Source organism: Mustela putorius, unplaced genomic scaffold (assembly GCF_011764305.1).
Source record: "Mustela putorius furo isolate JIRA1106 unplaced genomic scaffold, ASM1176430v1.1 tig00003898_pilon_pilon_pilon, whole genome shotgun sequence".
Classification (NCBI taxonomy): Eukaryota; Metazoa; Chordata; class Mammalia; order Carnivora; family Mustelidae; genus Mustela; species Mustela putorius.
The window spans coordinates 4,367,062-4,391,327 of NW_025422047.1; the positions used below are offsets into that span (position 1 = coordinate 4,367,062).

At 43.6% G+C, this 24,266-nt stretch overlaps 1 protein-coding gene across 9 annotated transcripts in view; it reads right to left on the reverse strand.

The window, feature by feature from the left end:
• Window positions 1-2,003, reverse strand: part of MEIS2 (Meis homeobox 2) — a 208,547-nt gene extending 206,544 nt beyond the window's left edge. For 3 of the 9 annotated variants that reach the window (XM_045067843.1, XM_045067846.1, XM_045067845.1), the window contains exons 1-2: window positions 1,772-2,002; window positions 333-565 (exon numbers count right to left, since the gene is read on the reverse strand). In XM_045067843.1, the coding sequence (XP_044923778.1) occupies window positions 333-565; window positions 1,772-1,783 (245 nt within the window). In that variant the 5' untranslated portion in view covers window positions 1,784-2,002. The other 6 variants (XM_013055395.2, XM_004751058.3, XM_045067842.1 and 3 more) reach the window with 5 other exon arrangements.
• Window positions 2,004-24,266: the final 22,263 nt, after the last annotated feature.

Genomic DNA, 24,266 nt, shown 5'->3' on the forward strand with positions numbered 1-24,266 from the left:
GTTAGGGGGCCTGGAAGGACCAATTCTGCGTCTTTTGGCCAGGAATCCCGTCCTTGGGGAGAAGGCCCTGGCAAGATTCTCAGTCACTCTGGGCTGTGGGGTCCGGAGTGACGGGGCCGTGGGGGTGGAGGAGGCTTTCTCTTTCGGGGACTTAAACTTAAGGCGAAGAAGAGCAGGCCCCCTTCTCTGTCCTGAGGCAAGCGGTTCCCACCCCCCTCCCCCGCAGAAATAACTCCCCACTTAGTCGACCATCCCCTCAACCCCCACAGAGACGAACACACACTCGCACTCACAAACAGTATGCTGGGTCGGGAGGAGGGGGGTTGGTTTACCCATAGATCGCGTCCTTGTCCCGCTTCAAGGCGTCGTTGACAGCGGATCCCATGCTGGCCGGCATGACATTGGGGTGCGGGGCGTGCGCGCCGTAGTGCTGCGTGGCGTGGAGCGGCGGCCCGTGGTTCAGGTGGTGAACCGGGGGGATCGGCCGCGGCGCATGAGGGTCTCCGTACATGGAAGCAGGCACCCCTACTCCGTCCATCCCGCCGTAATGGGGCAGCTCATCGTACTGTCGGAACCCGGCAAGGGGGAGGGGGCGCGGGAGGTGAGGGAGAGCCGAGGGGGAATAGAAAAAGAAGATAGGAGAAGAAAGCAAGGAGAGAAGTGGGAAAGGAATAGAGGTGGGGGGGGCAGGGGAGAAAGACGAAGGGAAGAGGGGGCAGGCAGGAGAGAGGGGGGGGGGGAGAAATAAAAACAAAGTCAGAAAGGAAAAAAGTACCGAGCACGAGTTGAACACACAGAAACCAAACCAGCCGAAACAACGAGTTGAAAGTTGCGGGGGGAAATGTTTTTAAATTTTAAAATGAAAAAGTATGAACCAAGAGCAGCGTTTAGAGTAGGGAGAGGGGCAGTGAGGCCAGGGACTGAGGGGGCTCCGGGAGGTCCCGCTCGGGCCGGAGGCAGCAAGAACCGTAGCGAGCCAACCGAGGGAGAAGTGGAGTTAGTGTGAGGAGGAAGCCCCGGATCCCACCCCTCACCCCCCTTCGCCTCCTCCCGAAGATCCAATAAATCAAAAGGCGAAATGAAACAAAATAAAGAGAAGAAAAACGCTAATAATCAGGAGGAGAACGCCGAGGAAGAGGGAAGACTGGGGCCAGTGCCTCCCCGGGGGCAGGGAGCGGAGGGGAGGGGGGAATAACGTGAAAGTTACCAGAAACATTATTTAGCAGCGGATTCCCTGCGTCCTTGTCAATTTCAGAGACAAAACAAGCAGCCCAGGCTAGTCTAGGCGGCGGCGCAGCGGCTGCGGCAGCGCGGCCCCAGCGGCGGCCCCGGCGGCGGCGGCGGCTCCTACGCAGCCCGTGCCCGCCCCGAGCCGCGGGAGCAGCGGCGGCAGCGGCGCAGCAGCGGCAGCGGCGGCAGCAGGAGAACCGGGGGAATCGCGCTGCTGGGGTAAAAGCTGGAGCGAGGCGAAAGCGTGTAACAATTGCACACGCACACACACACCACTCACACGCACTCGCCGCCCGCCCGCTCGCACAGCGCTGGAACACGCGCGCCCAGACACGCACACACGCACGCACACACACACTCGCACACACGCAGAGGCACGGGGGGGAAAAGCCGATGAATAATTTTGCTGCTATTTTTTAAAATACTGGCCGCCATCATCAAGCAGCGAGCTGCAGCAGCGTTGAAGGGAGAGGAGGCATCGGGACAGGCCCCTCTTAGGAGAGGATTTATATCTAGGTAAGTGTTGGAGATTTAAACCTACCCTTTGCGCCATCAGTCTGCGCTCCAATAAACTCCTGGATGTGTCGTATATTTAATATCCCAGTCCGGATAAGAAAGTGATCTAGGCTGAAGATTCCTTTTTTTTTTTTTTTTTTCCAAACCAAAAAGACTTCTCCCAATTCTCCAATATGTTATTTTTAGGGGGGAAAAAAAAAAGCCCAGGCAAGACAACGAAGAGTTTTTTTTTTTTTCCTGTGATATTTCTTCTTTTTCTCTTTTTTCCTCTTCTTCCTCCTCCTCCTGATCTTCCTCCTCCTCCTCCACCTCCTCCTCCTCCCCCCTCCCCTCCTCCTCCTTTTCGGTCCTCCTTTCCCCCTCTTTCTCTTCTCTTCCCCTCAGTAGGAAAAAAAAAAAAAAAAAAGAAAGAAAAGAAAAAGAAGAAACAGAAAAAAAAAAATTGTCAAGCCCCCGAACTGAAGGTTACGAGCGGCCCGTCAGCAGCCCACATGTAACCGAACTGTCGTGTTTCATGGCTTTTTGCCACTCCAGCTGTCAATCAAAGCCCGGAATGTCAAGGTAGTGAATGAATGATGGTTGATGATGATGAAGAGGAGGAATCTTTCAGACCCGTTTTTTTTCTTCCAGTAAAACTCCGCGAGGGGTTTCTGCTTCTTGAATTTTTTCCTCCCCCCTCCCCCCCTCTTTTAGCTTGGCCCCCGCGGTATCTATAATATGATCCTCTCTCTTTAAAGTATCGTTCAAAGAAAGCAGAGGGGAAAAATCAAGAAAAAAAAATGAATAGTTTGCAAAAATTGGACTTCCTCCCCCCCTTTCCTGGTAGGTATTTTGTCTCTCCCTCTCTCTCTTTCTCGCTCGCTCGCTCTCACTCGCGCTCGCTCTCTCGCGCTCGCTCTCTCGCGCTCTCTTTCTCTCTCTGGGAGATGAGTGAGTGTCAGTAGGTGTTGGCAGGTTGGCTGCTGCCTGGCTTATAGAAGAGCCTCAGTTTGGCGGCGCGGGTCGGCGGCGGGAGAACGAAATGACGGAACCCGGAAGTCGTGGTGGCCATAGCCCGTCGTACGGCGGAGACACATCCCGGGAGTGGGGAGCGGGAGCGAGGAGGAGCGCGCCGCGCGGAGCCTCTGATATGCAGCGAGTGCGATCGGACGGCCCCGGCTGGGGGGGGGGGCGGGGGGGGCGGGGGGTGAGGGGGAGGGGTGGTAGGAGCTTGGCAGACCCGAGCAAATCAGCGAGCCTGCTCCTCCGCGGGGACGGCCGGGGAGGGGGACGGCCCGGGAGGGGGGCGGCGGCGGGGTGGGGGACGGAGAGGGGGAGCCGGAGGAAGAGGAGTGTGAGAGTGTGTGTGTGTGTGTGTGTGTGTGTGTGTGTGTATTCGCGCGCGCGCGCGGCCGAGGGCGCGCGCATGCGGGCGGGCGCGCGCGAGAGAGGAAAGAGGGAGAGAATGAAGAGGACAGGGAGAGCGCAGAGAGGAAAACTGCAGAAAACCACAGGGAAAGTACGGTACAGCCTCAGCTCTTATAATTTTTTTTTTTTCCAAACTTACTTCTAGTTCATTTTCCCATTACACCGGGCTCAAGCCTAATGGGGTCGTTTCGGGGACATTTGGCATGGCGCTCTTGCTTTTGTTCCTTTTAATTTCGCGGGCCCCCACTCCTCTGCCAGCCGATTACTGCGCCCTTGAAGGCTTTCTGCTAACATCCAGGAGCAGCAGGCTCTGCAAACCGTACTACTGCGGAACTACAGTTTTTTTCGTTCTTTTTTTTTTTTTTTTTCAAGTGGTACTTTCTTTCCTGTGCACATCCAGCACCCTTGTTTTCAACATTTAATTTTTCCAGGACAAGAAGAGATCAACTTAACTCAGGGCTCTCTCCTAGCGGTGGACAACGGCCACCCTGGAGAGTCTCCGGGGGCAGCGGTGGAATTGGGAGGGAGGAAGTGGGGAGGAGTCGTTTGGGTGTTTGATGTTATCTGATGTCGCCAAAAGGGGTGTGTGTGTGTGTGTGTGTGTGTGTGTGCTCGCGCGCGCGCCTCTGTGTGCGCGCCTCTAATGTGCGCCTCCGAAGTGGCTCTCACTTAGAGCTGGGAAGCATTGGAGACAGAGGGGAGAGAAATAAGATGCCTTGCAGGGAGAATTGGTCGGTATACCCTGCCCAGCTTTGTTGTGGTCGCCCAGGGTGCAGAGACCGGAGCGTGGTAACGCCAGCTGATGGTTGTGTTAATTGTACCGGGCAATTCCTCTACATAGGGAAGACGGACCTACTCCGTATGAACTTTTCCTAAAAGGAAAAGAAGAGGGGGCGGGGGGAGGGAAGGAAGGTAAATATCCCATTTGGTTTGTGTAGAAAGTAGTTCTGGCCGGTGTCTCACCCAATCCCTGGCTGGAGCAGCACCCAGCCTCACCTCCACGCCTAGGGTTTCCCGGTGGCCAAGCGTCAATCACTCCGAGCCTGGAGCTGGGGGCGGAGTTATGGTCACCCAGCGCGCGCTGCGCAGCTGCCCCCTCCGCACCCCCCCTCCCCCGGCTCCCGCCTGCCCAGAAGTCCGGCCCTGTGTGCTCCGAGAGCACCCTCTCTCCCTAGCTCCTCGCTCTTTCCCGGTTCATGGTCCCTGACCCAGAGACTCGAAAACAGACTGTTCCTCAACAGCCGATTCCCTCTCCAACTTTGAATTCATTCTGGAGAGTAGAAAGTAGGGTATTTTCCGCGCGCGACTTTGACCCGACTCCCTGGGGGATGGGAAGCATAGGGAAAATAAAAGGTGTGTGTGTGTGTGTGTGTGTGTGTGTGTGTGTGAGAGAGAGAGAGGGGGGGGCGCAGATGAGCTTGGGGCGCGGGGGGGGGCGGCTTTCCATCTTCTCTGCTTCACTGTAAGCTTTCAGGCAACACTCAACTGAGCTTACATCGCAGCCTGCTGAGACACCAAGCTAAGTCTGAGAAATTTGGCCCCGTTTTAATAGGAGTGGGGAATGAGCTCCGGAGGTCAATAAAGCCCTCCAAAAATAATGAATGATTGAGCACCTGTGATGATGATAGTGATTACCAGAGCAATTAAACAGTTTGATTAAATGAGCCATCATAACAATGATGTCTGCGGGAAATCGGCCCTCACATATAAAGATAGTGCGGAGGGGCTGGCAGAGGCGAGGGTAGTGCGACGCCAGGGAGCGGGGCTGCGGACTGCGAGGTATTTGCCCAGTTGACCAGAGCAGGGACGGCCGGGCACTCGGAGCTTCGGAGAGGAGAGTCTAGCACTGCCAGCACTTTTACGCCGGGCTTCAAGCCTGTGTGATCCAACGGGTAGGAAACCTACAGGTTGTGGGGAGGGTCCGTCTCCCTCCTCAGATTTTTTTCCCTAGAAGAACTCCAAGATTAAAAGCATCCTCCCTATTTGTTGCTGAGTTGCTCGTCGACGTATTAAAAAAAGGTGAGTAGAAAAGGAAAGAAGACACAAAAGAAAAAAGTTGTCTTGCAGAATTTTGTTTCAAGCGGCAGTTACGTGAATTCAGTTTAGCCGGGGTGGGAAGGATGAGAGAAAAATAACAATCTGGTCTCGCCTGCGGAGCGTTTTCTACTAGAGATCTTGAAATTGCTGGATCCGAGTTCCCCGTGCAGCGCCGCTAGCTGAGAAGTTTATAGTGATTTTTGGTTTTTATTCTAACAGTTGTTCATATTTTCAATATTGCGTATATATTGTCGCCAAAAGGGTTATTGTTGTTTTAAATAGCCTGTATAGTGAGTGCCAATTACTTCTCTTTTAAAAAAGAAATTCAATTTCCTTGATAAATGCTCCTTTTGTAGAAGATCAACTTGGAAACAAACCTCTACATTGCTGAGTTTAAACATTCAGCGTTGCTACCTTCTGCTCCTTTTACCACCGCTTTTTTTTCATAGTGGTACTGTGAAGTGAGTTAGCATCCCCCACAGCCTTTATTTAGGAAAACTTCATGATTAAAAAAAATACATAAATTTCTTATGTGGCAGTGTATCCGAGTAAAAACAATTTGAAGCGATTGATGATTTCTGTATTTTCAAACAGTTGTTAAACTAATGATGGGTTGATAATTCCATGATAATCTTGGGTTTTACCAAAGGGGGAAAAAAAGCTTAAACTTGATTTTCATGTATTTTAATCCTTTCTGCGATGTAGAAATCATTTTAATCTGAACTCCTTTCTTCCTTACTTTCTAATATTCTGTAACTTCTGTTGTATTGTAATGAATACATTAAAGCAAACTACAGGGACAATCTGGTAGATGTAAGAGGGAGAGAGAAATAGGACATTTTATGATAGACTCAAAGAAGAAAAAAAAAAAAACACCGCATCATCTTTAACTCCAAAGACTTCTGTTAAGAAGTGTGAGAATGTTAAAAATGAAGCCCTAATGGAGGAAAATCTGCATCACTTAAAAATTCACCAATTGTCTAAGGGGAGAACCCCAAATTTCACACGACTACAGAGATTTCACTTACCTAGTTGCATGTCATTTATGAAACTGTATGCGTAAAATAGCATCCCAGTGCAATAGATTACACACAAGATCAAGTTGGAGGTGAATCAGGGTTTCGGTTCTTGGCCAATCTGATGAATTCAAAGATTATTACTTTTAACCACCAGCTTGCTGATGTTTTATTAACAGAGCTGAAAAACATTTAAGAACTTGCTGATCTCCCCCTACCTTCTCCAATTTTGCCAGTCCACTAGAAGCAATTCCAGAGCAGTGGGGTAAACACACTTTCTGATTTCTAGCCTGATATTACATTCCTGATGCTCCAGGCTCAGCCTCTGCACCCCCATCCAGGCTGTGAGGCTCATCTGTTCTTCCACATTTGGGGTGAAGGAAAAGTAGGTGGGGCAGGCCCAGGAGACAGGCACAAGATGGGGGTCGCAGGAGGCGGCACACACCTCCGTCAACAGTCAGCTCCTTTTGCCCAGGCTGGAAATGGTTTTAACAGGCGGTAAAATTTCATCTTGCGGTGTCAAATTGGGGTCATTTTGGGGTTAGAGTTCTCAGTGTCCGAGAGGAGCTGTCCAGCTGCGTGGGGACTCATTAACTGCAAAAGATCTGTTTCAGTAAAAACAATTCAAAGACAATCAGAAGGCTAAAGACCCTCTACAAATCGCATTTTACAAGTGCCCCAGAACAAATATGGATGCTGAAACCTATTTCTTCAGAATCCCAAATCTGCTACTTAGCTCTGGAGTGGGGGTGGGGCACTGCATAAAAAAAAAAAAAAGAGGTGAAAGGGAGGGGCCCTGATCGGGTGGGGGTGAATAGGAGGGGGGGATGGGGCCTCTCAAATTTAAGAGTCTAGTCTGTTTTTAATCACTTCTTTCTTATTGAAGCATCCCTAAGACTTCTAAGAACGGCTCCTTTTCTATTTTTCCTTTTCTTTTTTGTTTCAACATGGAATGCTATTATAGGTTACATTGAAAATTTAAAAAGAATTAATGAATCCCACTACAGTTACCCAATTTAAAGTGCATTGGCTTTATGGAGAGTACTTAATTTGAAATGAGCATTTATGAACCGAGGCTCTATTTTACGTAAATTTGCCCACCTTCCTTAAAAAAGCCTGTGTGCCTATCTTTTTTTTTTTTTTTTTCCTGGAAAGTTATAGGTCCTCAGCACAGATAACTCCAAATTCCTCAGAACTGTGAGGTCTGAAGTGTTAATCTGTGTATTAAAATCGCCGGGTTTAAATCCTTTTTGTCTTCTTACAATAGTTAGAATAATTGACGGCTTGCTAGAGAAGCAAATAAATCCAACCTTAATCTTATTTGTAACTTTAGTTAATGTTTTGAATTGGAGTATTTTGGGTTAAGCAGATTTTTCCCCCCTTTGTAAGGTTAGTTTTTATTTATGGAGGTTCTGTTGCTGGTTTGAAAGATATTATTACTCTGATTTAAAAAAATGTTTCAGGTAAAAGGAAAGTGCAATTTTAAATGAGAAGTTAGATGTGTGAGATGCTAGAGTTTATAGAATAAAACCAAATAAATACTTTGAAGTATTATTTGCAAGAAGTTTTCTTTCTTGCATTCCTGACCTGAGCAAGTAAAGGGGATCAGAATGTTTTATTCTTCCTGCCTCGCTTTGGGCCCCACCCTTGCCACTATACTCTTCTCTCTCCATCTGTTTCACTGTACTTTGGGTTCTGAATGCAACAGTGAATTTTTGTAGTCTAGCTCTTTTCTCCAAGTTTTCCAGAGTATGTATAAATTATTATTTAAGGAGTTTGATTGCAGCCCTGCAGAAAGAGCCTTGAGCCCAGCATCCCTGGGACAAAGGCAGAGGGACTCTCTTCTGCTCCAGACCTGCTGGCTGACAGTTGGAATTTTTGATATATATTTTATTTGGCGGTTCCAATAATGTGTTTGTGTCTCCCTTCCCCATTCCCTTGCAGCCATCTATTACTTTAAAAATATCTCTTCTCTATAAACCTCAGCTCATCCTTGTGAACTGTTCTTGACCTTCCCAGCCATGTACCAGCAGCTCTGAAAGTTGGGATGAGGAAGAATTACACTTCCTCTCTTACCTGTTAACTTTGCTCACTCTCTTCCTAGGTGGGTTCAAGAGATAGAAGGGGGCCTTTGTTTTGTTTATTTTTTGGTCCTTTCTTTACTCAGGTTTTCTACCATGTATTTCTCTCCACCCCCGCCCCCATTAATAACATGAAAGCACCCCACAATTTATTCTCTTAACTAAGAGGCGGTAGAATCATTGTACTTTCTTTCCTTTTACTCTCTCTTACGTCTTATTTCTCCCAATTTTAGCTGTTTCACTATCTTGCAGGAGGAAAAGTATTTCAATAAATAGCCCTCTAGCGCTATCTGGCGGGGCTCCAAACGCGCGGTGCGCTTGCTCTCACAGTCGCGGGCTCCTTCCCGCGCTCCCTTCCTTCCTCCCTTCCTTCTCTCTCCTCTTTCTCTAGTTTCTTCTGCGATCTTGATTCCGTCCCTCTTCTTTCCTCCTGCTGCCCCTCTTCTAGCTCGCACCCCAACTCCCAGCACAGATGGCTTTGGAACGACTCAGTCAGAGACTGATAGCCTCGGAACTAGGTGATGCTCTGGTGAAGGAGAACTTCGAGGGTTCCCACCTTCAACCAACGTGGGTCACTCGCCACCTATGTCTTTGATTAGCATCTTAATGTTGTTTAACATGTTCCTAACGTGCCAGCGTCTCAGCTGGCATTGGTTGGGGGGGGGGGATTAAAACTGCATTTGCAAAGTTTGGAGGAAAGAAGTCAGACACTGGAATCCCGACTAGTGGAGACCAGCTAAGTTTTAGGTCAGGAGCCCGAGGCTCAGTGCAAGTTTAAGAAAGGGTCGGAGCTTCACAGGGGTGGGAGCAGCAGCTGGCGCATGGCCTTTGGGAGAGAACTGGGTGCCTGCTCTCCACTCCCATCCCCAACACCGTCTCTTGCCTGCGGGATCCTACATCACAATGCCCTGCTCCAGGTCATATCCTGGGCCTGTCTAGGATTTGTTTTTCAAAAACAGCTAGCTTTATCCTCCCCTCAGCCCCCACTACCACACCAAATTTGGAGAGGAGTGGGAAAGAAAAGTGGGAGTGAGCGAATGCACTGAAGAGCCCACCGGGGAGAGAGGAGAAAGCCAACACTTAGAAACTGCGGGAAGGCAGGCTTGAGGATGCAGTACTCACCAATGTTTCTCTACGAGACTTGTCTGCTCTCTTACTGTGGCTTTTTGTTGTCTGTTTGCTTTTAAACAGTAGCCTATAAACCCTCAGCGGGGTGTGGAGAGCAGTCCTAGGCAACTGGGGAGGAAGCAGAGAGTCAACTTCAACTGGGTGCTTTAGATACTGATACTCTCTTAAAATTCTTAACTCTCTCTCCAACCCCCAGAAATACACCACAATCTGAGCTTTAGAGAAATCTTCAGTTCTCCCTTTGAGCAAATCTCTTCCATCTACTCCTTGAAACTGAAGAAAGAATATGGGACCTGGGGGAGATTTAGAGTCACTCAACTTTCTGATTGCATTTTCTGTTTTCCGAAATTTAGTTTTGACCTGGCAAAGTAAAAGTGAGAGCCCTATTACAATACAGACCTGGTGGCTACTGAGACGAGGCGACCTCAGCTTGCAGCGTCTGTGATCACCAAAGACGCCTTCCTAATTCTGAAATTCGACCCCCTCCCCATAATCTCAAAAATGGAATAGAAAGGTGGGGGGAATGACACAATCATAGGTTTTGTTCCTCAATAACTTCCTCCTCCCCAACCCCCCAACACCAAAGGAAGAAAGAACAGTATGGGCGTAATTAATTGAGGACTGTTATTAGGTCATCATTAGCCAAGGTGCAAATAATTGCAGCCCATTTTTACTTAAAATTGACCAGCCCCAGAGTGATAGATCGATTGGGAGTATAAAAATGATGTATCAAAACATCAATGTCGATTATTTGAAATATTGTAGTCGAATTTTTTTTATTGCTTCATCGGTTAAGTGTCTGAAAGTGCAGTGTTCAAACATATATTTATGTTGTCAATACTGTCAGAACTGTCAGTTTTACTATACTGGATTTGTACTACATTTCGAATTTACTCATTTACATAAAATGCCCACCCTAGAATTCCCCCACCCCCACCCCATCTCTCTCTTTCCTCCCATCTCTGGAAAATCCGTGTCAGTTTCTTCAAAGGACTCAGCAATCTTTGCCTAAGCTAAAGTGTGCACTGCCTCTTTTACTCAATTTTCCACATCGGATTACATGTCTTTTTCACCATTTCTAACTTTCAAAGGGAGCCTTCCTCCTTTTCTTCCCAACTCTGCCTACTTTAGGCTTTTCTCCAAAATAGTATTGTAGTATTTGGAAAGCTTCAGTTTTAAATACCCACATCTCAGCTCCAAATAAACCAGTTAGGTAGAAAAATGAAAAAACCGGACTTCAATGTACCTCCTTAACGCTCTCGTGTAAACCGGGCTGCTGCCGGGCAGGCGTTCTCCCACGTGTCAGAGTCCATCATCAAATTACCTGGAAGACTGAAATCTTCCAGGGAAAATGAATTTGAAAATATAAATACGTTTTCTTTCTTTTACTTAGAAGCTGTGATAGGAGAGAAAGAAATAATACATATAAATGATAGGCACGTTTTACCTTTAAAAGCTTTTGAACTCAATCAAAAGACACAAGTTAGAAGGAGAAATGACAGTTTTAATTCTACCCATTTTCACCTGGCACGTCAGATCAGAGGCAATCATTTATTTTATGGGGGGTGGGGTGGAGGTGGTGGTGGTGGATGGGAAAGCCAGATAGAAAGCGTGAATCCACAGAAGACTCTGGCCTAAAAATCATAGAGAAATTAAACATTCCATTTGAAACGGAAACATTCCATTGCTCCTAGACTCATTCTAAACTAGTGGGAATTTATAAATTCACGTTTTCCCTAATTGTATGCTATTTTATTTTTTATTTTCTAGGATTCCCTCCAAGTCTGATAGGAAAGACAGGGCCATTTCTGGATGAGCTGTAAGGATGCATTTTCATTTCCATAACACTGAAGCACTTTTTATAAACCTTATGTTGTATTTAAATAAATCTGTATGGACATTAAGAGAAGCAACTCATACTAAAATAGCTTGGCCTTGAGCCCTCAATCCCAACATTAGGGGGGAAAAATCCAGAATCCACCTGAGAAGCTTTTCTTACTCATCTTTTCTTCAAAACAAACAAACTAAAAAAAAGAAAAAGAAAAAAAGGGGGGGGGGGCAAAAGAAAGTTTGCTGCATGCATCTGTGTGTCTTCATGTGCGCGTTTATAAACATCTCCCAGTCCGTGTTTGCGTATTACCTCCCTCCTGCCACACACTCGAAGGCAGAGGCATCGAGGGATCGCCCCCAGAGAGTTGTGTTTACTTAGGTTTTTTTTAATCTCTCCGCCATGTATGACAAGTGTTACTTCAAGAAATTCATCAGGCTTCTACAGATACTTCCAGTTTTGCTGTAATGATCTGCAGAAGAGAACTGCCATCACTTTCTCACATCCCAAGGTGTTGCAGGAACTCAGAGAAAGGAGAGCGGCTGAAACGCTTAATTACGGTGGGGGAGGGAGGAGCGTGAGGCGCAGACCGAGGGCGGAGGGAAAGGAGGAAGGTCCTTCACCTGGCCTGTACCTGCACAAAGCTCCCAGTCCTCTGGGTGAAAATTTGGGAAAGGTACTGTTGCCTTTTTTTTCTTTAATGCCTTCGGGGAGAAGTGATACCCTTGTGTAACAATTAGCTCAGACAATAAAAATAATTGGAAAATCAGTTGGAATTTCTGAGTTTTTAATTACGTTTAATTTTGTGCTAAGCCGTAAAATTACGAATGCCCCTCAATTAAACACTCTCCTCTTGTAAAGCGTTTAACAACAATTATTCCTTAATCAGTCTGAATGTGAGTCACAAATGATGCTTTTCCACATCAAAGGGACGTCCTTCGACGTTACCTTTTAGTCATAAGTAAGAGGATTAATTCCTATAATTAGAGGGATAAATATGTGCATAAATACATCTCTCTCTCCTTAAACACACACACACACACACACATACACACACACTCTCTCTCTCTCTCTCTCTTTCCCTGTGGGTGAGACATGGCCGGCTCTGCTAGGGTAAAGGTTTTTAATTGTCCGTCTTTGGTCTTTGCCCGACATCCCTTCGGGGGCCCGCGAAAGCGACCGAGGAGAGCCCGGCGCGAAGCACAGACCTCCACGGGGACACAGGCACGCACACACATTCACAGAAACGGCACACACAGGTCAGGCAGGAGGTACAAAGCTAGCGCGTCCCCAGACCTCCGCCAATTCCAACGGGATCCTCCCAACACAATAACTCACTCCCCACCCCGCGCCCCTGCCCAGCGCTGCGAGAGTTCTCTTCCTGTGGGTCCACTCGTCCAGAAGACCGGGGTCCCTGCCCTAAGCCGCGCGCCAGGTTGATTCTTCAGCTACAAATAAAAATTGAGCATGACCTTTTAAAACTCCTGTGTGAATATCTCATTTACCTAATGACTTTATGTCACCTAAGAAGAAGGTCAATTTCCTCTTAACCTTTCCCCCGCTGCTGCAGTAAGCATTCTTCCCTAATCAATGGTGGCTGGAATAATCAATTCCCATTTTATGATCGCTGACAAACTCAATCTCTGGGCAGGGTGTGAGCGCTCGGGCCGGGACAGAGGTCTCTCTGGGTACTCCCAGCTCCGACCGGCGCCCAGGGAAGCTGCTCTCTCTTCCGTGGAGTTGAGAGACCTTGGCAAACTTCCCTCCCCCAGCCGCCTGCGTGACTTCTGAGTTGTCACTAATCGGAACCTGATATTCACCAGAGCTCCCCCCGGTCACCGACAACACCCCCCGCTGCCGCCGGGCCTCCCACCTACCCCGCCTCAGTGTGTTTTCATTTCAGTCTGCAGGCTGGGATTGCCCAGGTCCAAACGTGTGTGTGTGTGTGTTTCATTTACATTTGAAAAATTATTTTTGCCTTCTTCAGTGTGGATCTCTCAGCCCTTCACTCTGTCTTAGCCCCGTTAACTTTGCATAAACAAAGCAACAACAGAAGCTCAGAGTGGGTGGAATCGTGTGGAAATGAAGTCAACTGGCAGAATGCTCTCTCTTTCTTTCTTACTTCCTTTCCGTTTTTCCTTCCTTCTCTCATTTTTGCTCCGTCACCTCTTACCTTGTTCCTTCCCCATCTCCCCCACAACACTCATTTATCCTAAAAGAGAGGTTTATGAGATGCCACTTTTCGCATATTTCTATTTCCCCAGTCTGGAGAAGTTACCAGGAAATTTACTAAATCAAAGTTAATTTAAAAGGGAATTTAAGGTAAGTTCACAGTTGTTTATCTTTGGAAGGCCTACATATGAGCCCATTTCACCTCCCAATCTCTCATCAAGTAGAAGTTGACTTTTCTATACTCAGTTCTTATTTGAAAAGAGGGAACTCTTAGTCCTGCCTGGTTCAGCAGGGCTCACTGGAATCTCTTTCGCCTCATTCTGTCCTAACCCCGTTTTCATTCACTACCAGATTCTGAAGAAGCTGCTGCTGAGCTGCTGCTGATTATCTAACAATCTAAAAACCTGCACAGCTAAGGTTCAAGTGGCAGGAAAATTACTTTTCTTTCCTTTTTTTTTTTTTTTTGAAGATTTTATGTATTTGAGAGAGAGAACGAAACGAAACACACACACACACACACACACACACACACACACACACACGGGGGGGGGGCATGAGAGGGGGGAGGGCAGAGGGAGAAGCAGGCCCCTGCTGAGTAGGGAGCCTGATTTTTTTGGGGGGGGGGGCTGAGGGGGACGACACTCCAGGATCAAGACCTGAGCTGAAGGCAGTGGATCAACCCACTGAGCCACCCAGGTGTCCCAGGAAAATTACTTTTCTTGGAAAGATGTCCTATATCAGGTTTTTTTGTTTGTTTGTTTTGGGTTTTTTTTTTTTTTTTTTTTTTTTTGAGACTTCTTATGACTAACCAGCTAGTTAAAACAAAGTCCTAGGGACGCCTGGGCAGCTGCCTTTAGCTCAGGTCATGATCCCAGCGTGCTGGGATCGAGTCCCACATCAGGCTCCTTGCTCGGCAGGGAGCCTGCTTCTCCCTCTGTCTCTGCCTGCCATTCTGTCTGCCTGTGCTCGCTCTCTCTCTCTCTCTGACAAATAAATAAAATCTTAAAAAAAAAAAAAAGAAATCTTTAAAAAAACAAAAAACCCCACAAAGTCCTAAATTGAACTTTTTTTCCCTAAAAGTAGTCTCTCAAGGCCATGGTGATGGCTTTTGAAAAGTAACTAAAATGCCCCTTTTCTTCACTCACAGCACCTCATTACGTGTGGGCAGATGGTCTCCTAAAATTGGGAAGTTTGTCAAGTGATCAAAACAAAAATGTAACCATTCTACTTTAACAGGTGAAATAAAGGATAGATCACCTACTCTGGTGTTAAAATAAATAAATACATACATAAATACATAATATACATATATATATATATAAGTTAAAAGATATTTGAATTCAAGGCGAGGCACATCTAGGCCAGAACGCTCACTGTTCACCCACAGCAGCCTTCTCAAGCCCTGTTAGTAAGAGACAGCAGACCGATCTACCTCTCCAGCCTGTGTGAAACTCAGACTTCCATTCTTGCTTTGGGCTGAAATTGCTGGAGCTGTGACCTCTGAGAGGCACTGAGAACAGGCCAGGTACAGGACTTGACCTGGGATAGGGCCAGGCCAAGTTCCCAGTATTGTCACTTGCCTTCTTGCTTCATACCAGGAAGTACATTTGCAATGCTAGTTGAATTGGATTCTGGGTTTAAATGGGCGTTGAGGACTGGTCAAGCCCTGAGTCACACTTTATAACATCCTGGCTTCTAGAAGATTTGTTTCATATTCCCAACAAATGAATTACTGACTTTCTGGGACAATAACCTGTTTGTAGGTCAGGAAATGCTTGTGCAGGAAGAGTTCCCCAGGACTAAGAGTCCTGAGTGGAATTTTTATCTCTATTTGACAAGGGAGCAGACAGATTGGGGATGGGCCCCTTGACCTCAGATAATTACTATAGTCTTCCCTCTTAAGCAAATTTAATTCTCATGCAAGGAATAACTAACAATCTGACTAATCACTGTATAAGAACTTCCTTTCCTTTTTTTATCTTAAGGGCCTTCACAGGGATACTGAAGAATATGCTTAATCCTAGTTTTTGGTTTCACTTCATTTAAAAATCTTCCATTCTGCTCACTGTTTCCGCAGTCTTCTCAAACACTTGGCATAGTCTTGGGCTGTATTCTAATTCCAGCAGGAGAAATAGGAAAATCCAATCATCAGTTTATTCCCCTCTCCATTCCCTACACTATACACTCCATTACTCTTTGGAAAAGGAAGATCCTTTAATTATGCTTGATTTTGACAGCATGTCAGAGGAAGAAATTTTTTCATATATATAATAAAAAAGTCAATCCTCTGACTATCTAACAACGTTGTCCCTACCAGTGTCTCACTCAGAGTTCTAAGTCAAAATTACACATCAGAGTATAACAATAAATATAGGAGTAGGAAGGAACTAGCTTTTCACAGGTGACTTGAGGTCTCTGCTCAAATCCTAAATGGAAAGACTTCTCGTTCAAGCATCTTTAAGGGAGATGGTTGAATGAGATCACTTCTGAGGCTGTTTCTAACTCTGGAAGTATAAAAAAGGACTCCTGGGCTGAGAAACAGTCAGGACCCCAGGCTCTGGAGTCTGACAGGCAGAGGCCAAGTCTTGGTCCTGTTCTGTGTCAATTGTGTAACTGTAAGTGAGTCACTAACCTCTTTGACCCTTGGTAATCTCATGTATAAATCAGACTAACTATACTGAATATTAGTGGATATTTTCTGTTGGTCCCTCCAGATCTACTCTTCACTTTCACTAACCCACTCTGCGGTCCTGGAAGCAGGTATGGGCAGTGTTAGGGGGCTACCTGTTGGGTTTGCCCAGAATGGGTAGAGTGATGTCTGAGGGTTGACTCCAAGGTCTCTGTTGTGGTCAGCCTTCTCCACAGAGCTCTCTGGGTTCATATAGTCACTTCCCTCTCCGTTGCTAGCCTTGGGCACTGCACCATTCCTCATGGTTTCCTAACACCCTGCTCACACCTTTTTAATACAGTTCCTTTATGAAGCACTCCTTCAAATTACTCAATTTGATACGGACCATCTGTTTCCTGCTGGACCTTGACTGGTACACCTTATAAACTTGTTTCAAGGATTAAAATTAAATGAGATAATGTATATAAAGCACAAAGCATGGTTCCTTGCGTATGGTAAAACCTTAATAAAAACTTTTAGTTATTTTTCTTCTTCTTCTTCTTTTTTTTTTTTTTTTTTTTTACAACTATCATCTGTTGCAACCCCCTCGTTTTATATATGAGGAAATGGAGGGCCGAAGCAGTTAAGGTACAAATTCAAAGTCTAATTAACTCAGGATAGCAACAATCCTGGGGCCAAGTCTCTGGACTGGCAGTTCTCAGTTCACTGCTTTTTCTACTGCAGCTTGTTGAGCAAAACAGACGGAGGAGGAGGGAGACCCTTTTGTCATAGATGTTGGAAAAAGGGCTAGATGAGCGAGAGGCAGAGGTGCAGGAGATAATAAGCATCTTTCCATGTAGCACTGGATTTGTCTCTGCTAAATTATTGCTGAAATAAAGCATGCTGTTGTGATTTGGAATCCAGTGATTTCACTAAGAATAGAATAGGTATGATACAGGAGGAGCAATGCATGCTTGACAGGTTAAAAACAAATTTATGAACACATAATTGGAAGTTTTACCAGGAGGCATCATAATGTTTCTAAGACATCTAGGGTATACCAGAATTAATTTTCAAATAAAGGCTGACTTTTGGATTAGCAGTCCAGATTAAGTCAAAACTTCGTAATTCCTTAGAATATAGTACTATGATATGGACTCATGTAGAACCAGAACAACAAATTTTCGCCCACATGCATTCTGTAATTCGGTAATACTGACAACATGATGGAAATAATTCAATCATTAATTCCTATTTTCATTCAACCATTCAAACAAATATTTATTGGGCTTATAATACTCTGGCTGAGTATTCAGCTTTCGAGGGGGAAGTCCTGAATACATACACTGGCCTCCTGAAGCTAAGGTTCCTCTTCCATCCATTTTCTGTGGTTCCTCCTTCCTTGGGCAGCAACTTTCTCCTCTCCTCCTCTATCCCTTTCTCTTCCCTTCCTTCTTCTTTCCTTTCCTCCTTTTCTCCTTTCTCTACAAACCACCCAGAAGCCCCTCTCTACTCTCACCCATCTCATTTTCAGATAACTTCACTTTCTCCTTCACTGAAACCAAGGATTCTTTGCATGAACGCTCTAATATTCTCTTTTTTCTGTTATTTCCTTCTCTCAGTCATAACATTACTCTGTTTTTAAGAATGGCCACTTATCGGGGCGCCTGGGTGGCTCAGTGGGTTAAAGCCTCTGGGCTTAGTCCGTTAAGTGTCTGCTCTTGCCTTTGGTTCAGGTCAGGATCTCAGAGTCCTGGGATAGAGCCCCACATTGTGCTCCCTGCTCAGCAGGGAGCCTGCTTCTCCCTCTCTCCCTCTGCCTCTTCCCTCTGCTCTCTCTCTCTCTCTCAAATGAATAAATAAATCTTTTAAAAAATTTTTTCCAGGAATTTTTATGGGTACTAACATACAAAAATTAACTAAATATATTTTCTGCTTCAGTGGGTTCACAGAATGACAAAGAGGCAGGTGTATCAACAGATATTGGTATGAACAGGGGAGAAATATGCCTAGGCTACTACGGATCCTTGAAGAGGCTGGGTTGGTTAGGGAGCACCGAGAGGAGAGGCTTTCCTGAGTCAGGCTTTTCCTGAGGCTTTCTCTTTGCTTTCCTTAGCAAAGAGAAGTCTGTCTCAATCCAATTACATTCCAGTCTTCCAGATCCTTCCAAAGTATTGATGATATCAATTTATTAATATGTAGCTCTTACTAATATAAATATTAGTAGTAAAACAAAAAGCAAACATGTGATAAGGTATTACACTTTGCTGTGGCAGGTTGGTTGAGATATATGTGGAAATTTAGAAAAATTTAAATAATGCTTCTCTCAGTGACTAGAGTGTATGACAGGAAAAGTGGGATACATTTAGAAGATATTTTACACAGACTCCTTGGAAAATGTTACCTTCAAGGAAGATTGCTTAGTGTGCTTTACCAATGAGGCCTTATTTATATAATGAGTTAGACCAGGCTTATTTGAGATATAAACATATACTTTGAAAAATGAGTTGGAATCTATACATGGAGAAAAAAAAAAACATAAAAGCCAGGCCATTCATTTCAGAATCCAGGATGCATTCATATACAACTGGACCTATTAATAAATATAATACAACCAAACCTGGAGATTCATAGACCTGTACCCCTGGGGCTAATAATACATTATATGTTAATAAAAAAATAAAAAAATTTAAAAAACTAAAATAAATAATAAATAAATATAACGAACCTAAAGAGGTTATTTCTACATATTCATCACAAAATGAATTTGTGGTGGTCATCTGCATCTCAATTGTAACTGTTAAATGTGGCATCCAAGTATATCATTTACTTTGCCATGGTAATGCTGCTAAATATTTGTGTCTCTCTTTTGAAGTCCAAACTGAAGGGCTTTATAACTCTGGCTTACTCATTCAAGTTGCTCTTGTCCAGTCCCTGACCCTGATCATCCTCACTTGGTTCACTCTCTTTTACCCCACATCAAAATCCATCCCAATTACACTGCATGTGTCTGTCTGTGTGTGTGTTTATGTGTATGTATGTGCGTATCTCCATTTTAGCCATCCACAATTACAACTATACTTGGAATTTAAAATTACTTTCAAGATTTCAAATGTCGAGGGTTTTTTTTTGTTTTGTTTTGTTTTTTGTTTTAATCTACCACTTTGTTATCCTCTTATCCTCTATTAAAACAAATTATTTACTATCCTCATTATGACCATCGTTGTGACTTCTGGTTTGCTGATCACTTTTCGCCAGTCCTTTAGTCACATCATCATTTGATATTCCACCCAGTTTAAAAGCATTAAGAAATGTATCTTTTACATTTATTTTCTGTTTTGTATCTTTTACATTTATAACATACTCATTAAAGACAATAGGACAACATTGGAAAAAGTAAACAAATGAAAAAAAAAATCACACACAAAGTATCTAAAAGCAGTTGTTGTCAACATTTTATGGTTTCTTTGCATTTTTTCTATACATAGTGTCTTTTATATAGTTATGATTGTACTTTGTATAAAATTTGCATCAAAGTTGCGCATGTAAATTCTTTATGACCATGCATCTAGATATCATCAATTACATTAAGTATCATAATTCACTTTTCCATTATACTATTATTGGGCACTAATTTATTTTTCCTTTTTTATATACAATTCTGTAATGAGTATTTTTGTGCATAAACATTTTTCAAAACTCAGGATTATTTTCTCAGATTGGATTCCTGGACCTAGACTGAAGGATATGCATTTATTTAAGTCAACATCCAAAGCCTCTCTTGCATTTTCAATTTTTTTTTAATTAAAAATTTTTTAAAGATTTTATTTACTTATTTGAGAGAGAGAGTGAGTGAGAGAGAGAGAGAACACAAGTGGGAAGGGGCAGAGGGAGAGGGAGAAGCAGACTCCCCGCTGAGCAGGGCACCTGACGTGGGGTTTGATCTTAAAACTCCAGGATCATGACCTGAGCCATGAGAGTTAAGGCAGAGAGTTAACTGATTGAGCCACCCAGCCATCCTACTTTTTTAACTTTTTTTTTTTTAAAAAAGTTTATTTATATTTTGGTTTGAGCCTGGCATCAAGCTCTCTGCTCGGCGGAGAGTCTACTTCTCCCTCTGGCCATCAGCCCGTTCTCTCCTTCTCTCACACTCTCTCAAATGAATACAAAATTTTTTTTAAGGTATATTTTAAGTAATCTCTACACATAACATGGGGCTTGAATTCACAACACCAAGGTCAAGAGTCCCATGCTCTCCCAACTGAGCTGGTGAGGCATCCCACTTTTTGAATTTTTGTGACGACCTCTATGATAATCTTTATCTTAATCCTCAATCATTTTCTGTTCCTCTGGCTGAGTATTCAGCTTTCGAGGGGGAAGTCCTGAATACATACACTTCGTAGTTATGTTCTGAGCTTTAACTGGCTTCCTGAAGCTAAGGTTCCTCTTCCATCCATTTTCTGTGGTTCCTCCTTCCTTGGGCAGCAACTTTCTCCTCTCCTCCTCTATCCCTTTCTCTTCCCTTCCTTCTTCTTTCCTTTCCTCCTTTTCTCCTTTCTCTACAAACCACCCAGAAGCCCCTCTCTACTCTCACCCATCTCATTTTCAGATAACTTCACTTTCTCCTTCACTGAAACCAAGGATTCTTTGCATGAACGCTCTAATATTCTCTTTTTTTCTGTTATTTCCTTCTCTCAGTCATAACATTACTCTGTTTTTAAGAATGGCCACTTATCGGGGCGCCTGGGTGGCTCAGTGGGTTAAAGCCTCTGCCTCCGGCTCGGGTCATGATCCTGGGGTCCTGGGATCAAGCCCCGCATTGGGCTCTCTGCTCAGTGGGGAGCCTGTTTCCTCCTCTTTCTCTGCCTGCCTCTCTGCCTACCTGTGATCTGCCTGTCAAATAAATGAATAAAATCTTAAAAAAAAAAAAAAAAAGAATGGCCACTTATCTTATTACTTTTAGGTTTAGCAAAATATTTCTTACATACAAAAGTATATATGTAACATATTGGGCTGTTACAAAGCATAATAATAAAAGAAACATTCATGAATAGGCCACCCAACTTAAGAAACAGACCATCACGGGTGGGGGGGGGAGTGCCTGGGTGGCTCAGTTGGTTGAACACCTGCCTTCACTCAGGTCATGACTCTGGAGTTCCCCGATAAGAGGCCCCCATCAGGCTCCCTGCTCAGCAGGGGGTCTGCTTCTCCCTCTACCACTACTTCTGCTCATGCTCACTCTCTCTCTCAAATAAATAAATAAAATCTTTAACAGAAAAAGAAAGAAAGAGACCATCACATATAATCATGTGGTTCTTTCCTTTTTACCCTTCTGCTGTTTCTTCTAGCGGTAACTACCAACCGGAATTTTTTTAAAAATAGTTTTTATATGCATGTATTTCTGAACTATATACATAATGTGTGTATAAACTATATAAACCATATATAACACACAGCCTATATTATTAATACGTATTAATATATCATCTTAACCTGTATCTACAAACTCTATATTTATATGTACATATATTCTTAAACAATACACTGTTTCATTTGCCTTTTTTTTAAAAAAATAAAAATGGTATTACACTAAATATAGTCTTTCTGTATTCTTTTTTCATTCAACATTGCATCTCCCCCCCCCCCCCAGAGAAGGGTAAGAGGGGAGAAGCAAAGGAAGGGTGAGAGAGAACCATGAAGCAGGCTACTGCCCAGCACTGAGCATGATGTAGGGCTTGATCTCACAACCCTGAGATCTTGAGCAGAGCCAAAATCAAAAGTTGGATACTCAACTCACTGAGTCACTCAGGTGCTCCCAACATTGCATTTTTAAAATTAATATTTTTGCGTATAGCAATAGTTCATTCCTTTTTACTTCTGCTTCCATTGTGAATATAACACTATTTATCTTTTCCTTTTTGAGTTGGTACCATATTTGTTGTTGTTACTATTATAAAGAGTTCTGCCGTAAGTATTCTCATATGTGTCTCTTGATCTTTATGGGTGAAGAATTTTCTAGATTTAGAGTATAAATCTAGGAGTGAATTGTCAAATTTTGGGTATTCAAATGTTCAACACCAAGATAACACGAATTACCTTTAGTGACGGTTTTAATTTATACTCCTGCTAGTTGTATATAAAGTATCCTATTGATTCAATTGGACAATTGGCAATTTTGTCATTGTCTTCTTCTTCCTCTTCCTTTTCTTCCTCTCCCCTCCTCTTCCTCCTCCCCCTCCTCTTCCTCTTCTTCTTTTTCTTCCTCTCCTTCCTAGCCTCCTCCTCTCCCTCTTCCCCTTCTTCTTCTCAACCCCCCTTCTCCTTCATTCCAATCTGATGAACATAAAAAGAGATCTCACTATATATTTTTTAAAGATTTTATTTATTTACTTGACACAGAGAGAGAGATCACAAGTAGGCAGAGAGGCAGGCAGAGAGAAGGGAAAGCTGGCTCCCCACCGAGCAGAGAGCCCGATTCGGGGCTTCATCTGAGGACCCTGGGACAATGACCTGAGCCGAAGGCAGAGGCTTAACCCACTGAGCCACCCAGGCGCCCTCACTATAGTTTTTAACATACATTTTCTGAATCACTAATGAGGCTTAGCATCTTATATGCTTATTCTTTACTCACATTTCCACTTCTGTGAAATACCTGTTTGTGTATGTCCCCCACTTTTCTATTGAGGTTTTTTGCCTTTTTATTATTGATTTTATGAGTTCTGTATTGCAAATATCTTCTTCCAATTTGTGGCTTGTTTTCCCATTTAACTTGAAACGTGTTTTGATGAACATAACTTTTAAATTTTATTGTGGTTTAATGTATCAATATTTTCTTTTATGGCTTGTGCTTTTTGTGTCTGGCATAAAAGATTCTTTCATATCCTAAAGTTAGAAAGCTGTTTTTCTGTAGAATTATTTAATAAATTTGATTGTTTTTTCTTCTCTTACTTTTCTTTAAACTACAGGGAATTGATTTTTGTGTGTGGGAGTGAGGTAAGAATCCATTTTCATTTTCGCTGTATGGATAACTTTCACCCCAACCCAACTGCTTCCCCAGGGATCTTCATTCCATCTTTTTCATATATCAATTGTCTATGAATTCTTTGGGCTTTCAATGTGGATAATAATATAGTCTTCAGGAAATGACAGTTTTCTTTCTTCCTTTCCAGTCCTATAACTTAAATTCTTTCTTTTCTCTCTCTCTCCCTTCCTCCCTCCCTTCTCTTTTCCTCCACCTCCTCCACTTCTTTTTTTTTGGTCCTACTGCCCTTTTTTTTGAACTAGATCTTTAGTACCACTTTGAAAAGAAGCATTCTTAAATAGTGGTCATTATTATCTCATTCCCAATTTATTTATTTATTTATTTATTTATTTGGGGTTTTGTTCTTTTTTTTAATTTTTATTTTTTAATTTTTTTAAAATTTTTTATAAACATATATTTTTATCCCCAGGGGTACACGTCTGTGAATCACCAGGTTTACACACTTCACAGCACTCACCAAAGCACATACCCTCCCCAATGTCCATAACCCCACCCCCCTTCTCACAACCCCCCTCCCCCCAGCAACCCTCAGTTTGTTTTGTGAGATTAAGAGTCATTTATGGTTTGTCTCCCTCCCAATTCCATCTTGTTTCATTGATTCTTCTCCTTCATTCCTAATTTAAACCAGTGTTTCTAGCATATCTCCATTAAGAGTGCTGTTTACTGTGGTGAATTGATAATAATCTTCCTCAGACTAAAGAAGTTTCGCTACACCCATGCCTAGTCTTTTATAGCTTTTTTTTCTTTAAATAAATAACTGTTAAATTTTGTTAAATGTTTTTTTTTAAAGTTTATTAAGCAATCTCTACACCCAACATCAGGCTCGAACTCACAACCCTGAGATCAAGAGTTGCATGCTCTTCTGATTGAGCCAGCTAGGTGCCCCCAAATGATGTTTTTGTACGTAATAAAATGATCACTTTCCCCTCTTTACTCTGATACTGACAGAAATTTCATGAATAGTTTTCTAACAATAAGCTATTCTTGTATTTCTGGATTACATTCAAGATTACATTCTGGATCATGATACTCTATTGTACTCAGTTAGGTTTAGATTAATAATTTTCCTTAGGACTTTTGAATTTCTGTTGATGCAAAAGAACGGCCAGTCATTTCCCCTTTTTATTTTTTCCTTAGGTTTATCATCTTTGCATATTCTTGATAACCAGGTTATACTGGCTTCATAAAATGAATTAAAATT